The sequence below is a fragment of the Ascaphus truei genome, chromosome 6 (assembly GCF_040206685.1).
Source record: "Ascaphus truei isolate aAscTru1 chromosome 6, aAscTru1.hap1, whole genome shotgun sequence".
NCBI classification, from domain to species: Eukaryota; Metazoa; Chordata; class Amphibia; order Anura; family Ascaphidae; genus Ascaphus; species Ascaphus truei.
In genome coordinates this window covers 120,191,004-120,209,107 of record NC_134488.1, presented here as the reverse complement: position 1 = coordinate 120,209,107, position 18,104 = coordinate 120,191,004, and the positions used below count along the sequence as shown (strand labels likewise).

The 18,104-nt window shown below is 44.4% G+C and overlaps 1 protein-coding gene across 1 annotated transcript; it reads right to left on the bottom strand.

The window, feature by feature from the left end:
- Positions 1-2,492: 2,492 nt before the first annotated feature.
- Positions 2,493-16,871, bottom strand: LOC142497776 (chymotrypsin-like elastase family member 2A). The gene is made up of 8 exons (XM_075606075.1): positions 16,798-16,871; positions 10,686-10,774; positions 10,178-10,275; positions 9,074-9,202; positions 7,157-7,293; positions 5,100-5,245; positions 3,906-4,058; positions 2,493-2,644 (listed from the first exon to the last, which is right to left on the bottom strand). The coding sequence occupies exons 1-8, from the start codon at positions 16,853-16,855 to the stop codon at positions 2,627-2,629; spliced, it is 828 nt and encodes a 275-aa protein (XP_075462190.1). The 5' UTR covers positions 16,856-16,871; the 3' UTR covers positions 2,493-2,626.
- Between the last annotated feature and the right edge of the window lie 1,233 nt (positions 16,872-18,104).

Genomic DNA, 18,104 nt, shown 5'->3' with positions numbered 1-18,104 from the left:
TGCCTGATTTCTGTCACCTGTCATGCTAATTAGGAATCAGGTATGAAAGACTGATTTCCTGTTTGCTCTGGTCTCCCCACAAGAGCCAGGAGGCTGGAAGGCTGCTGAACTACAGAGGGGAGAAGCCTCTTCCCCAAACAGGTTCAATCTTTCTGTTCATTTGTGTAAGACTGCAAAAGTACCGTGTTTTGATGTTGGAAGTGGAAAAGCCACGTACAACCCTGAGTCAGGGATATCTAAGTTAAGTTATCGCTCAGGTGAGCAGCTTTTGTTTTGATCTGTTTTCTGTTGTATGCACTGTGGCAGTCTCAGTGCCTGGGACTGAATAAACCAGGCATAGCCTGTTTAAAGGAACAGTACGTGACGCCTCATCATTTAACCTACCCTAAAAGACCGTGTTCTAAACAGTCCCGGACAAACGACGGAGTCCCGGAGTAAGCCGTTTGTCACTATATATATATATTGGAGATATTACCAGATTGGAGTCCAGTAATGAGGAGACAGCACACCAGGAATTATATTCAAAATGATTCTGTATTGTAGAAAAATACAGGCACCCGAGCCAATGTTTCGGTCTGCAGAGAACGACCTTCTTCAGGGCGGTTCCTCTGATATCTCATATGTTGTGATATTAAGAATGTGATGTCCTTTTCAAACATATTGTAAAAGTCTATTTGCTGTAATTATATTTATGCAACATTCTCAAATGTCTCATTTGAGACATAGTAGGGCTTATTAAAATATATATACATATATATTGTAAGCGTTATGATATTTTGTTGATGTAATTTCCATTTCGGTTATGGGCTTTGCTATGAATGTGTCAGTTTTGAGGGCGTAAGTGTGTATCCTGCATGTAATGATATTCCTAAGGTAAGGTATGTGGACTATATATCAGTCTACACAAACATGTCAAACTCGCCGCGTGCGGCCCACAACGATTATCTTTGCGGCCCAGCCAATATTTAGCTTGCGATGTGCCAGGCAGCGTGCGCTCTCTCCAAAGAAAAAAAAAAAAACTCCCCCCTCCTGATTTGCTGGCACGCTGCCAGAATTTTTTTTTGCCCTCCTGCTCCGATTTTCCCCCCCCCCCTTGCTCCTATCCCCCCCCCCCGTTTCGATTCCCCCCCGTTCCGATTTCACTCCCCCTGCTCCGATCCCCCCGTTCCGATTCCGTTCCGATTCCCCCCTTTCTCCGATTCCCCCTCGTTCCGATTCCGCTCCGATCTACCCCTGCTCCGATCCCCCCCGTTCCGATTCCCCCCGTTCCGATTCCCCCCTTGCTCCGATTCCGCTCCGATCCCCCCCCCGCTCCGATTCCCCCCTGCTTCTATTCCCCCCGCTCCGATCCCCCCCCCCCCCGATTCCGGTCCGATTCCCCCGTGTGTATGTGAGTGTCTGAGTGTGTGTGTCTGAGTGTGTGTGTGTGTGTCTCAGTGTGTGTGTCTCAGTGTATGTGTGTGTATAAGTGTGTCTGAGTGTCTGAGAGAGAGAGTGTGTCTGAGAGTGTCTGAGAGAGAGAGTGTCTGAGAGAGAGAGTGTCTGAGAGAGAGAGTGTGTCTGAGAGAGAGAGTCAGAGAGAGAGAGAGTCAGAGAGAGAGAGAGTCAGAGAGAGGGAGAGTCAGAGAGAGGGAGAGTCAGAGAGGGGGAGAGAGAGAGGGAGAGTCAGAGAGAGTCACGAGAGAGAGAGAGAGAGAGTCAGAGATGCCAAGTGTCAGGAAGAAAACATTAATTTTATCGTTGTTCTTTTTTTATACTGTACTTTTCGAAATAAACCTACTGTACGTTTCTATGAAAATTGAAGTTTTTGTTTTTTTGCGGCCCACATAAACTTAAACCTTGTTTATTTGGCCCGTGTTAGCCTTCGAGTTTGACATGCTTGGACATGGTGCATAAAACAGCACAATATATATTACAGAACATTTCTGCCAATAAATAAGAAAATGTACCACTGGAAAATGCTATTCAGTGCTATTCTTGGGTGTGTGTTTTCTTGAAACCTACTTTCTAAAGATACTTGTGCTTGGAGAACCAACTCAATGTAGATGCCTTTGTCAATAGTATAGTATATATGTGCATTAAAAATACTATATATTATACATTGTGATGATGGGTTTACAGATTACAAATCCAATCTCATCAACGTGTTTGAAAGCTTTCCACAGTTAAACCTCACTCTTATGAGACTGGATCCTCAAAACTAATACACTTCGGTCCTTGAGCTTGACAGCTGCTGTACGTACATAAATCAATCAGGCACCAATTGAGTATATGCAGAAGCTACTGACTTTATATTGTTATTGATCTGAAAGTATAAAATACGTGTGCACACCCTACTAAACAAGACCAGCGCTCACTATTCCCATTAGTTGTCTGATATTCATAAATATCAGTTATATATGGATTTATATATACAGATTTCTAAATTAAACATCATTTTATCAAAACTCCATTTGTTCACGTACATGACTAATACAGGCTTATAGACGAAAAATGAACAGACATAATTTATTCAAAGATTGTGAAAAATCAATGTGATTGCTTTTATTTATTATAGCATCTGTGTTATATCCGACGTGAAATCTGTACGTTTTTCTTGCTCTCAGCACGAGATTCTCCGCAGTGTTTAATTGGATGCCATGGTCTGGGGACAAAAAGATAAACATTAAATTGTACTTTTATTCTGTACTGTGTATGGACATTAATGAAAAACAGATTAACCTTGGCCAGCTGAATATGAGAGAGGTGTAGCTACTTTCCTATCACATACAATGTCATTAAGATGCTATTCTTCCAATGCCACGGGAAGATGAGAAGTGGAGGGACGCATTTACATTCAATTCTGCACTTTCATCTACGTCTTCCACTGGTCCCCAAAAGCCCCATTGTCTCAGACCTCAATGGCCACCAACAGGTCAGTATTTAAGGATATCCCTGCTTCAGCATTGGTGGCTCAATCCGTGGCTTAGTCAAAATAGTAGTAATAACCTTATGGCAAAGATAAACATTGTTTCAACATTTATTAAAAGAAGAATTCAAATGAAATCATACTTCCGAGCTAATAACCAATTTTGGGATATTCCATTAACTGGAATAGTGCCGATCGGGACAGTATCCCATAAAACACAATTGAAGTCACACACACTCCAAGTCCTATATACATGTGTACTCACATGCACAGATACATATACTTAACCCCAATGCTGTTTGTATTAAATGTACTGTAGGTGCAATTATGTATATTTTCATTAAATGGAAACGCTATGGTTACTCATTAAACTAACGTGATAGCTAGTTAGCTATAGTTAGTGCTAATCAGTATAGCAAGGAAACTACGACTGACTCCAGCACCATCACAGTTTAATAAACACCCTCCATTATCTTCCAAACAAGCCTCGGGGCGGCTTCTGCTCTTATCCCATTAAGAAAGGCAGAGTTTAGTGTTTTATTTTTCTCGGCTATTGAGCAGGAACAAGTCAACCACCTGAATGTCAGCCGAACTGCGCGGCGAGACTCTTACCGCGCTGATACTGCGCGGCGAGGCTCTTACCGCGCTGATACTGCGCGGCGAGGCTCTTACCGTGCTGACACTGCGCGGCGAGGCTCTTACCGTGCTGACATTGCGCGGCGAGGCTCTTACCGCGCTGATACTGCGCGGCGAGGCTCTTACCGCGCTGACACTGCGCGGCGAGGCTCTTACCGCGCTGACACTGTGCGGCGAGGCTCTTACCGCGCTGATACTGCGCGGCGAGGCTCTTACCGCGCTGACACTGCGCGGCTCTTACCGCGCTGATACTGCGCTGCGAGGCTCTTACCGCGCTGACACTGCGCGGCGAGGCTCTTACCGCGCTGATACTGCGCGGCAAGGCTCTTACCGCGCTGACACTGCACGTCGAGGCTCTTACCGTGCTGATCCAACTGTTGAAATCTGAAACGCGAGTGAAGACGGACGGCTTTTTGTAATAATTACAGCCACTCGAAGAGCCAAAACTGACCACACCATGCAGCTCCCATTTACCCTCCTCGTTCTGGCAGTTCAGAGGTCCTCCGGAGTCGCCCTGCCAGATATAATGCGGAGAGCCTTAGCATTAGGACACAGAAGCATACAGAATATAATACAGCCGGCGGGTTCCACATCTTATGGGTCACTGGTGAAGACTTTAGCAGGTAGAGGGCTGTTTTGAAGTGATTTAAAGATTCATTTGCTAAGCAATTATGGGCTGCAGAATGGGCCCGGATATGTTATTTGTGATTGAACACGTTTTGGGATATATACTAATGTGCAGGATTCTTTCGAATGATAACACCTATTTTAGTTCACGGCTGATACAGCTGGGCTGGTTCTGCCTGTGCTGCTGTGTTCTGCAAAGTCCTTGACATTCTTTACAAATACATTATTATAATGCTGAGCCATAGTGATCCGCTGCCTGGCATTGCAACTATAATCCTGGGAACAACCCTTGACAGAGGAAAGGGGAGAGGAGGCTTTATACAATATGTAACAATAATAGCAAATACAAATACCACCTGTGAGGGCATTAACATTCCTCAGACAGATCGGCATCCCTGCTTTTCCCCTTTTCCTCTTAGCATACAATGCTTCCACTCAGTGGCGGATTTCCTGACAGGCCCAGGCCTGGGGGCGGAAAATGTCTGTGTGTCCGTCCGTCCCCCCAATATACAAAGGCTCCCTCTCTTCCCCACTGATTGCCTTGGTAGAGAGCTGGACTTCTGTAAACTGCTTACCTTCTCCTTTATGCCGCGCTCGTCCTTCAGCATCAAATGACGCTGCGACGGTACACGGTGTTGTGTTACCATGGCAACGTGACGCAGTGTGATGTCGCATTACTGTGGTAACGCGATGCCATGTGACGTCACAGCGTTAGTTCACGTTGGAGGAGGAGGAGGGTTGCACGAAGGAAAAGTGCGGCACCAGGTAAGTGCCCAAGGCCAGAGGCGGCATTTTTGTAAATCCGCCACTGTTTCCACTGCAGCCAGGGATTCTGGGTAATGACATGCAAATGAGCACCCAGTGTAATAAGAATAATAAAAACACAAGACAGCGATTTGGTAGAAGGAATAACAATGTGGTGACATACATAACAGCTGGAGATAATTCCATCCCCGCCACCACAGATCATGTTGGTCTGCACACTTCTCCCCCACCAGTCAGACTGAGAACATGTTGCATGATCCACCACCAGCAAAAGGCCCTGCTGCAGCTTATCCGGAGAAGGACCATTAGCTGCAGAAATAACCAAACAATGTCAGTGCTGAAACCTGGTCACAGTTAACAGGAATCTCTTCCATGATGTCTCTGTTGCAGTGTGGGTTTGGAAGGAGGTTCTATGTGCGTGTTTAGGGCTGTGATTGTTGATGTAAATGAATAGTGTTATCTGGCTGTTTCTTCTCCCTACTGGTGCATGGTATCTCGATTTGCAACCTGCTCCTGTCTAGGTTCCTATTTCAGAGACAGAAGAGGTGCTCTGGGACAGTGATTGCAGAAACAAGACACCACAGACCTCAGTTTACATGTTAAAACGTCCAGTTAGCTGTGCGGGGACACAACCAAAAGGCTTGCAACCGTGTCACATACTGTGTGTGTTCTTTGTTTGAGCTAAGTGCAAATTAATTTACATTTCGTCAATAAATTGTGTTTGCAGCCAGTGCTTCAGCGCGCCCGTATTCCTTGTGTTTCCTTCTCTAATAGAAATTGTATTCTTCTGTTGAGAGGCGGCGATACTTATAGAAATCCTAAATACATATTCTCTAACACACCTTGTGGCCCATTCACCTGAAAGGGACATCATGTACTGTACCTTATGGGTTTACACCACATAGTACATATGGGCCAAAGTGCTGGTGCAGAAAACGCTTTATATGTGGAATGTTTTGGGCACAATCTCCTTTTGTAGGAAAGCTTCATTTTCATTAACAAAGGTATAGACCAGGGGTGGCCAACTCCAGTCCACAAGGGCCACCAACAAGTAAGGTTTTCAGGATATCCCTGCTTCAGCACAGATGGTGCAGTTGAAGACTGAGCCACTGATTGAGCCACTTGTGCTGAAGCAGGGATATCCTGAAAACTTGACCTGTTGGTAGCCCTTGAGGACTGGAGTTGGCCACCCCTGTTATAGACGGCAGTGCACCCAGGTAAACCAAACCTGTCCTGATTAAGCAGTTTAATCTGTAATGTAAGGAACGATCATAATATGTTGGGTGTTGGCTTATCTGTGAGCGCTGCCTGTGTCTTTGTATCAGTGTGTTTTCTGAGATGCACAGACTGCTGTGAATATCTCGGTGTCTCTGACCACCGCTAACTAAAAACGTGACTATCATCACTGTGGATAACATATTACATTCAAGTGGGTTGCTACATTACATTGTTACAACACCAATAAAATAACCTAGTGAGATAATCAATAGTTGCTTCTATTCTGAGTGGCTTGGCACCATCACATCCTGATGTTACATAACCCAGCCACAGGAGCACGGAGAGAAAGATGCTCATACTCAGCATTTAGATCACTGCATATCTTGTGTTATTAATGAATCCCACGGGATTAAAGCTGCAGTTCAGTCTTTTTTTTAGTTTTTATTTATTTTTTTAATTCAATAGTTTCATGGGGGCAATCTCTAATTACCTAAAGAACTGTATAGCTGTCAGTCAATTCATTCTCCATGTATTGATTGGCGAAATCTTTAGATATGGGATATGTTTTTCCTCTGCTTCTGTCACTCAGTGGAAGCTTATGAATATTCATGAGCACTCCTGCACTGACATGTGCTAGAGGGAGGGCAGTGCTGACAAAGGGGTGTGCCAGAGCTTGTGACAGGACATGAAGGGGCAGTGCCTTAGTAAATGGTTGTTAAAATAAAATACAAGAAAATTGATCTTTCAAAGTTGTTTTTTTTAAAACAGAAAATGCTTAAAGTATTTTTTCTTACTACAGAATTGATTTATTAAAAAAAAACACACATGCAGGATATTGACTGAACTGCAGCTTTAATTTAGACCTAAGTATACTTTTTTGGCAGCCAGCACTTTTGTTTGTAGAGAAGATACTGTATTGTTCTTTTCTATACTTTTTGCCTCAATATTGCTATTTAATGATTTTCCTGGCTGAATGCAACATTATGAAGCTTTGTCACTTACTCTGCACATTTCCCCAGCCTGTAACATAGCAGCCAGAATTGTGTGGCAGGATATACCCGGCGGGAGGCAGGCAGGAAGGCTGGATGGTGCTACTGTAAGTAACATGCTCCTCCAACTTAATGAGGGAGATATCAAATCTGGGGAAAGAAAAGGATATTTAGAAAGTGGGTTCAAATTCAACAAAAAGGCACCGGTCGCAGTAGCATAGAGAAGAGAGACACCGTGGGTTAGATACCTTGCTAAAACTATTAGTCTTTTCAATACAACAAAATTACTACTACTTAACAAGAGCTTGTTAGCACTAATTTTGCTTGCGCTAAAGCTAATATGTCTAAATCATTTGAATAAATAATTATTATGATTGTAACCCCCTTTGGGCCTTAAGGGGTTAACTGTGTGGGCCCACACAGAGTAATGCCCCTTTTCCCATCACATGGTGCTGGGGTGACTCAGCAGGAAGTTAAGCCCTGCTCACTTCTGCCTGGAGACAGGGAAGTCACGGTAGGATATATGTATAGTGAGGGGCAAGCTTCTGGAACTTAGATCCCAGGAGGAGTTGCAGTAGTGGGATCTCACTGTCAATAGTGTAGATATGTTCATATGTTTAATAGGGTAAGGATTCCTTCTATTGTTTTCTAGTTATGGACAGTACCCTGTTTAGATAGCGTTCCTAGAAATAGCTCCACAATACTCTAAAGGTTCACAGAGAAGCAGCCTATGCCCAGAGGGGGCGTTCATGAAACTCAGATAATATTTATCGCAACTTGATTGTCAATAACTGCCATTAAAGTAAATTATCGGAGCTTCGCAAGTCCTCCCATTTGTATGGAAAATTGTGTGTATACTGTGTATATTTATATATATATATATATTATTATTATTTTTTATTTTTTTTACATATATAGTCAATAGTTTGGAAACCAATACATTTTTACTTAATTCTGATCATGGAGTTCCTGTGTTTTTTTCTAGGCATAACACTTTGTGTTTAGGCATACTGCACCCACATTCTTACTTTATTGAACCCTTTTGATGTGCACTTTCCCTCCATTTGCGTGTGTGTGTGTATATATATATATATATATATATATATATATATATATATATAATTTTTATATATATATATATATATATATATATATATATATATATATATATATACAGTATGTGTGTGTGTAACAGGGACTTAACCCTGTTTTAAATAAAGCTGCCTCAGAGCTCTGAGTAATGCAGCAGGGAGCTGGTTAATTGCAGCCAGGCATTTAACCAGTCTCCACCTGGCTAATCAGAGCTGTAAAAAAGCCTCTGGTGTGAAACTGCAGAGAGATTCCTTAGCACACAACTGTGCTGACAAAGGAGGGCGAAGACAGAGGAGAGAGTATTGAAGCACACACCAGGGCTGTTGCTGACAAGAGACTTCCTTGGAGCAACAGGACTGAAACGCCTGCATCTGGAGACTCCGGACCAGCACAGTCAGATAAAACTTTCTTATATAGTGCTCCTTGATAAATATGTTGATATGTTTTTGGGCTGGGAACTGGCTTATCCAGCCAGTCACAGATAGTTAGGGCATGTATTGTCTATTTAGTCTCCAAAGTGGAGTAGGTGTTTGTTTATTTTGTTTTTGTATGCTGTACAGTGTTTAAAGGGACAGGATCAATTAAACCAGGTTTTAATTGCACCCAAATCGGTCTCCATTAGTGTACCTCTGCACACATCTCTTACAATATGTATATACACAAACTCGCCCCTCTTGCATCTTTTCCTCCCAATAAAAGTAAGTGATTTGTTCAACGTTAAGTGTTAGTAAATATGTATTCTACCTGTAATCCTCTCTCTGATTATTGGAAGCATTAAGTTCTTTTAACTATGCATAATATCATACTGGAAGCCTCCTCCGTTAGAGGACAACATTACCCGTTGGACAACCGGTTTGGATTCCACTTTGAGTGGTTAAGGAGTTTAATAACGTTGATGGTTTTCTGGCCTGGTTCACTCAGTCCAAGGTTGTGTTTGCCAAGCAGTACTCTGTAGACATTGGAGGAACTAAGAAGAAGAAGAAGAAAAAAAGAGTGAGTTATACAAGTTTGCAACTGGACTAATAAGGGGATAGTCCCCATATAATCAGAGATTACAGGCTTACAATTCTAAATAGTAAATAGACATGGGTAGCTTTCTGTGAAGATGCATGTGCCAATCTGTGTGTATTGTTGTATGTATTAATGTGCCTGTATTTGGACCAGGGTTGGCCGACTCTAGTCCCAACAGGTTGGTTTTTAAGGATATCGCTGCTTCAGCACAGGTGGGTCAATCAGTGGCTCAGTCATTAGGAGTTGGCCACCACTGATGTAGACATTGTGTACCAGTGCCTTTGTGTGTGTGTATCAGTGTCTAAATGAATTAGTGCGTTATTGTATGTGCACTGGGGGTGCATCAGTGTGTCTGTATGTGTATCTGTGGGTGTTGGTGTATTTGTGCGGTCGGGGGAAGAGCATCTGGAGTTGACATGTTGGTAAATTGGCACTCAAAGGCAAATGATACCCAATTCAGATAGAAACACTACAGAGTGTGGAGGTAACATACAGTAATAATGCTGGTTTTGGAGTTCCAGGCTGGACAATGGAAAGCACTGCAGTTCATCCAGCAGTGGAAGAGTTAACCAAAGAAACACTGTGTGTTATTGATCAAAGTTTTTCTCTGCAAATCTGGTGCAAAAGTGGTGCCCCCGATGTATCAAAGCAAAACATCCCATGGAATTCAGTGGGAAAAGGGTTTTCTTGATACAGTAAGTTCCGGGCAGTTTGTTTGCTCCCGTTTCGCAGCTGGGCGCCTGTGATAAATGGCCCGCGGAGAGCACACTTTTTCACAACTCTTATTAACTCTTTCCATGCTGGAGAGGCTGACCATCGATATGTGTGCTATCTCCTCCCTCCCTATGCGAAAGTGATGTTAGTATTAGGATAATGACACCATAGTAGTTAATAATAATTAATAATAGTAGTTGTTCCAATAAATACACACCTGATGCAGTGAGCAGCAGTCAGGACCCAGTTTGATGCTATAAGGCTTCCGCCGCAGGTATGATACCAGTACCCATTGTAAATGTACTGGAGTGATACCTGTAAGTAAGGAAACGTACAAAATCAACACGGTGTTGGACATGCATTCGGGTAGAGCGAGGCCAAAACATCTTAGGCTGCGGCCAAGCTGCTGCTGAGCGTGCGGTGATGTCACCAAATCTCCAAGCATGAGCGCTCGGCTGTCCTGCATATTTTTTTCCAGGCGCGAGTAGGGGGGGGGGTGGGGCGTGGCTGAGTAGTGACTGGTGCTGATTGATTGCTGATGATCATGTGACCCTTCAGCGCGCCTGGAAATCAAATTAATCTGTCTCTCCAAGTGTCTAGTGCCCGCGAGCGTACAGGGACGAGCCCGCACGCGCCGTGTGAGCATGGCCGTACACATTGTGATTTATTGAACTCAATGCACTCAGCGCCAAGCGCGCTCAGCGTTAGCGTGGACGCAGCCTTACTTGCCAGGGCCAGCTGTTTGGAATAGCCTCCTCCCCATTCACCACTCGGGATACAGCAGGTTGGTATGTGGAAACTCCACAGCCGGAAGCTGCATGGGACAATACAAAGAAGAAAAGTGAAACATTTCAACCTTATTTGAACCTAAAGTACTCATCAAATAGTCCCAAATTTAATAACATTTGCAACCAGATGATAATTATAAATAGTTTTTTTTTTCTTGTATAGCCATGCCAGTGTACACAGCGCTGTACATAGAATTTGTGCAGGCACCAGGCCCTGCCCCAGAGAGCTTACAATCTATTTTTTGGCACAGGGAGATAAAGTGACTCGCCCAAGGAGCTGACACTGTGAACTGAACCAGGTTCCCCTGCTTCAAACTCAGTGTTATTAGGTATCAGAGTCAGTGTCTTGGCTCACTGAGCCACTCCTTCAGCAAAGTGGTATTAGCACTGCCCAGCAGTTTGTTTCAGCTTGTGGATGTTTGACTTTGCCATGACTTTGCATGCACCGCCTGCAGCTTATTCCATCATGCCCCCACTCTCAGGCATTTGCTGCAGGATGTGCAAACTGTAGATCTGCAAACACTGCACTGGGCAAGATGTCAGCCTAAACTTTGCCACATACACACATTGTACACGGACATGCAGTATTTCCCTAAGCCAACTTGTGGGGGAAAAAAACTAAACAGTGTTAATAGAACAAGATGATAATAAATGAGAGGTGATAATTGTAGACACTGTTTGGTTAATCATTTTAGTAACTGAACCGACCTTCCCACAAATTCAAAGCCAGAGGGGACTACGTATCAGCGCAGAGGAGCGTGTGTTTAGATGCACTGCTGTTTTCTGGAGCAGAGCTGCGGCATACTGTGTGTAAGAGCAGTTTCTTACATCTGATGCAGAATGCAGTGGTGGATTTCCCATTAGGCCCAGGCAAAATTTGGGGGTGGCTCTTTTCCCCACTAATTGCCGGGGGAGAGAGTGCTGCCTCTGTAAAGGTCTCTTACCTTCTCCTTCGCGCCACCCTCCTCCTTGTGTAGCATCGCGGCGTCAAATGATGCGGTGATGTCACATGGTGATGAGTTACCATGATAACGAAACATCATATGGCGTCGTGTTGTTATGGAAACGTGTCATCACGTGACGCTGCAGAAGGAGGGCAGCGCTGCAGGAGCTGGCGGCACGGGGTAAGTGTCTATGGTTGGCAACATTTTAAATCCAGCACCGGCAGAATGTTAGACTTACTCCACTTCAGATATGGAAGATTTTGGGATGCAAATAAAAGGCAAAAAGAGCGGAGCAGATAGATGCAAATCATGATACATCTCATTATAATGTGTGCACCATGTAATTCCTTCCCAACTGCTCCCTGGGGCAGAGACGCAGAATGTGATACATCTCATTATAATGTGTGCACCATGTAACTCCCCCAACTCCTCCTACTGACTCTTCCCAAGGTGCAAGCTGGGGCAGAGACGCAGAATGTGATACATCTCATTATAATGTGTGCACCATGTAACTCCTCCTAACTCCTCCTACTGACTCTCCCCAAGGTGCAAGCTGGGGCAGAGACGCAGAATGTGATACATCTCATTATAATGTGTGCACCATGTAACTCCTCCCCAACTCCTCCTTCTGACTCCCCAAGGTGCAAGCTGGGGCAGAGACGCAGAATGTGATACATCTCATTATAATGTGTGCACCATGTAACTCCCCCAACTCCTCCTACTGACTCTTCCCAAGGTGCAAGCTGGGGCAGAGACGCAGAATGTGATACATCTCATTATAATGTGTGCACCATGTAACTCCTCCTAACTCCTCCTACTGACTCTCCCCAAGGTGCATTGGAAATCCTCCCCCAGGAGATGTAGACGCAGCAGAGCCGAGATGAAGAGATGAGACGGATCCTCTGACGCGTTTCAGCCCATCAGGCCTTTGACAAAGGCCTGATGGGCTGAAACGCGTCAGAGGATCCGTTTGCACACTGTGCCAATAAAGTTTTTTATAGTCACTACATCAGCCTTCTCTCATCTCTTCATCTCGGCTGTGCTGCGTCTACATCTCCTGGGGGAGGATTTCCATAGCACTGCTGACTGCCGTTAGCACGCCGGGCTGTTGCTGGTATTCCACTGGTGCTCCTGCTGAACCCGGAAGTCACGACACTGCCGCCGGTCACATGACCACACACCGCGACGGAGCGGGTGCAGGGTTGGCGGCTAGAAGAGGTGTCGGTTGCTCGTGGCGTCACAGCGCCACATTGATCCAGCATTTCCTAGTACACAGAGGAGTCACTGCAGAAGGACCTGTGGTTCCACAAAAGACACGAGGACCTGGATGTTGCGGCACCACTAACCCCACTCGTGAGTGAGTCTTTATGTCTTAACACTAAATACAAGCCAGTTGCTGGGAAGGACTGTATATATACTCACCTGTCTGGGGGGCAGCCATAACCAGTGTCCCAAGATTACCTTTATAATACCATTCAACAGCATTGTGACTTTCTGAGCGCCTGGTGGGTTAACACATTGTTTACCCGTTACATATTCTCCCCAAGGTGCAAGCTGACGCAGAGACGCAGAATGTGATACATCTCATTATAATGTGTGCGCCATGTAACTCCCCCCAACTCCTCCTACTGACTCTCCCCAAGGTGCAAGCTGACGCAGAGACGCAGAATGTGATACATCTCATTATAATGTGGGCACCATGTGACTCCTGCACTGGGAGTGGGGTGCCTGCTCAGCTTGGTATAAATACTAGTGCTGGAGGGGTGCAATCTGGGAACTATTGGACTAGATAATATTTACAGGAAGGGGTTCCCCATATGATACACTCGAGCTTCTGCTGATTGAAAATAAAATGTAACTTTTCATTATTTCTTAGAATAAAATAAATTAAGGAGAGAACTAAATAAAAGTTATATTAAAAACTACTAGGGCAGCGACTGTGTGAGTTACATAGTAGAGTACTGAGCATAAGGACAGAATGTAGCATTCGGTCTGAGTCACACGGTGTAATCCCTAAAGTGCTAAGGTGCTGGGTACTAATCAGAAGGTCGCCAAAGGGATATATAGGGATGAACAAACACCAGATAAAACAAGATTTTATATAAGCGATTGGTGTGAAAAATACAAATGAAATGGTAATAATTAGCAAAACACGTTCCCATGGAGTGTATACACGGATCACAATACTATCTCAATAGCTATTAGTTGTACCGAATCTATACACTGCACTGTAGCTGCTCCACTGAGTCCCCACCGACGCTGGCCGGGGTTACCTCTTTGAATCTTCATCCACCCGTCCACACTCATGCGCGGGCACGCACGCTCTCCCAAGCTTGGTGCTTGCGGAGCCAAGGGAAAGAGTGCTTAGAGCGCAGAGCTGACAAATGGGGTGAGAGAGGCAGTGTAGGCTGAGCGGAGAGAGGTGGAAGGGGGGGGGCTGAGCGGAAAGGGTTTAAAGGGGGGGGGAGAGGGGTGAAAGGGGGGGGAGAGGGGTGAAGGGGGGGAGAGAGGGTAAGGGAGAGAGGAAGAGAGGGGGGAGGGGAAGGGGGAGAGAGGGGAAGGGAGAGAAAGAGAGAGAGAGGGAGGGGAGAGAGAAGGGAAGGGGGTAGAGAGAAAATGGAGGGACACAGACACGCACAGACACACACACACATACATACACACAGCCAAGATCCAGCCAATGACACGCCCCCTCCCTTAATAGCCACGCACCCCCGCTCCTGCTCTAAAATGATTGCAGGACAGCGAGCGCTCATGCTTGTAGAGCTGGTTACCCCACCACTCTCAAACATGAGTGAGCTCAGCAGCAGCATGGGCGAAGCCTTAGTATGCAGCGTATCCGTATATATTAGCTAGTACTGTGATATAGGTATTATGAAGCTGCCCATCTATAATTGACTAGACTATAACTAGACTCAAAGATAACTCTATCACTACGCACATGCGTCTCTGTCGTACTCGTGACGTCACAACATCTGACTGCCCTGATACCCGATGCGCGTTTCGTTCAACAGAACTCCTCCCAACTCCTTCTACTGACTCCCCCTAAGGTGCAAGCTGGGGCAGATGGGGCAAATTTGGAGCAAAATGCTTTGATCTGCCCCGATTTTGCTCCAAAATTGCCTTGATACATGGACCACTAAATAGTCTTAACCTAAACTTCTCCGTTTTCCCTGTGCTGGAAAAGATTGTACTCCTGTTCATGCTGAGGAAGCTGAACTCTTCTGCAACCCTAGGAAGATGGCTTCCAGGCATATTAACTAGGGGCATTGAACTGAATGAAAGTATGTAGATAATTGTAAGCCTTGTTCAAAAGGTTTATACTATAATTACACATCAAATAATAACTTTGTTGCAAAAGAAAAGGCGACTTAATTGAAAATAAGGGAACTTCCATGTAATAGAACAAAGTACTGGCACTTCTGAATAGCATCGCACTTTATTCTATTGCTTACCCTCCTAATCACTGTGTGAATGCATTCATCAGGCTGCACTTTTAAACAATGTATTACACCTAGTATGTCACCCACATAGTTTCCATTCCTTGAAGCAATGTATCAAAGTATCTTTCCTCCTACAAAGATAGCACAAAAGGGAAATACACAAAGCTGGTGCTATTTTACATGAGAGAAACTTTGAAACCTCTTATCTTATGTTAGGGGCTCTTAAAGAACCAGCAAGGTTTTCAGTGTCTGTGACCTAAACATGTCCCTGTGGCCAACATTGTAACCACTGGACATGGGCGAATTTATTTTGCGGATTTAGATCCGCCTCGGATCGGTCGGTCCCTTTGGTCTGCGGATTTCCGCGAATCGGTCTCAAAAAGGGCGATTCGTCTTTTGCAGGTTTTTGTAATATCACCTTCAATCCAATCCGTGGATTCCGCCATCCGCTCGTGGATTTTAACAATCCAAGCCACGGAATCCACGGATTGTATTGTTAAAATCCACCAGCGGAATGCGGAATCTGTGGGTTGGTAAAACCCACCAGCGGATTGTATCCAGTGGCGGTTTTGGATGAATCCGCACGGATTGAAACTGGTTCGTCGATGGATTTTTTCCCCCGCGGAACGGATTTTGAATGGAAAGCTCGGGAAATGCCGATAAACCCATTTTGACCGTTTCGCCCGTCTCTACCAACCACTGCTGCACATATCCTGGTAATAATGGGTGCAAGAGGAACGGTGTTCTGATGTCATTTGTGATACGGTACGAAAAGAAACAGAGTTGTTTGTGATCATCTTGCTATGCCCATTCAGATCACGTTTTGAAACCGGGGTAGTTGATTTTGAATTAAACAATGTTTTTATTTGTTTATGACTTACATGTTATTTTATGCAAATGAGCATGCAGTACACAGCAACATAACATTGTGCAAGGCTTACATGACATTGGCAAATAAATATAGCTTGACTGTATACAGTATTGTCCCTTCACACATACAGGTGATGTAGAGTCCAAGAAGGTAGCAGAGAATGCTGGGGCAGATTATGTGGTATAGAGAAGGGAGAAGGGGGGGGGGCTGTGGTTGGCAGAAGGGGGCTACACTCCAAAGTGTAGGGCTATATGTAGAATTAAGAAAAAATCAAGGCCATTCATCTGACTATGGGAGAAGAACCAGGGGAACCAGATTAGGTGGAATCTTCTGGCTGCTGAAGCAGGGGGAGATGGATTTGTGGCAGCCAGCCATGTATGCCTAGGAGTCAGCGTCCCAAAAACGGTCATTTCCATACTGTTGATGTTAAGACTGTGACCCATAAGCTTAATTTAACCCAGGGGTTCTCCATTCCAGTCTTCAAGACCCCCCAACAGTTCAGATTTTCAGAATATCCCTGCTTCAGCACAGGTGGCTCAATCAGAGGCTGTCTTCGAATGAGCCTCCTGTGCTGAAGCAGGGACTGATTGAGCCACCTGTGCTGAAGCAAGGCTATCCTGAAACCCTGACCTGTTGGGAGGTCTTGAGGACTGGAGTTGAGACCCCCTGCTTTAACCCATTCAAGACAGGGGGTGGGGTTAACTCAGCTGTTTGTAATAAGTATATTAAAGTATTTCAATTTAAAACTGAAAAACATTAGCAATCCACAAATGTCAATATACTGTACATACCTCCGGCAACCAACAGCACTAACGCAAGAAATGGACACATGTTTGTCTGCTTGAGCATTACTATCACTCGCTTGGGTTTATTTATCCAAAAAGGCTATCGTTGTTTTGTTCACGTGTTCTGTTTCCAGCGCGATAAAGCTAATTATAAGAGCTTTCTGAGCAAAGGATGGCTTTTTTCTCACCATGCGGAAAGTTTACCTCCAGGATCGTGACAGATTGCAAACAAAGCACAGACATAAGACCTTGTACAGATATATTTTTCCACATAACTTTATCAACCACCAGTGCCATGCTTATTGTGGGTAGGGCGGGGGGGGGGGTGAAGAGGGTATTTGGCCCGTGGTGGATGTTTAGGCCTTGCGGGGGGGTGGCGGGTAGAGTTAACCCCTTCATTACCTTTGCGGTTAATACTGCTAAGGTAATGAAGGGGTTAACGCCTCCCGCTACCCACCCGGTAGGTATAAACACACACAAAAGGCCAAATACCAACTTCACATCAGAGAGGGACATTAGGGCCCAATAGAAAAAAATCGCCAGGGTTATTAAATCGCCATTTTCGGCAGCGTTGCTATCACGCAGAAAGACCCGAATACTTTTTGTGCAATCGGTTAATTCCTTTACTCAGTATCCTGAATTGCAAGAGATTTTTTACAGGACTGTATCAACCGTTTTAGTTAAGCATTAGAACAATTTAATGATGCAATTTGCTCCATGGCATTGAGCAAACTTTTTCATTGGCATTAAATAGTACATACATTAAGCAGCATATGTTATAAACTCGTTATTTAAGATTAGGATTAGAGCTGATTTGTTGAGCCAGTTTGAATCTGGCAGATTTAATTTACACAAACTTGCACCATTTATTGATACAAACTTTAATACGTCTCATTCTTTTATTCCAGGCGAATTAATTATTTCTCTACATCTACTAAAAAAACTAAACAGTGCTTGCTGGCACTGACTCCTGCCTGGAGAGTCACAAGAGAAAGATTCAAGGGGATCTCAAAAATGTGATCGGAGGACTAGGGAATGCCTCATTTTTTTAGAAGTGTCCAAGCCATTGAAGGAAGGTTGTTCTGTATACTTTATTGACCAGTTTAACATATTCTGTGCAGAACACCTCAAGCCTGGAGAGCTATAATTTTTTTAATATGCGAATCATAGGCTTTCAAGCGGAAATCTACACTGCTGTGTATTTGTTTTTTTAATGGTTTTACATACCTCAATCAGGGGGTGTTCCCGGAGCTGATCTGAAGTCCTCTGACCTCTAGTGAGCCCCTTGTTCTAGACATATTAGTCAGTATATG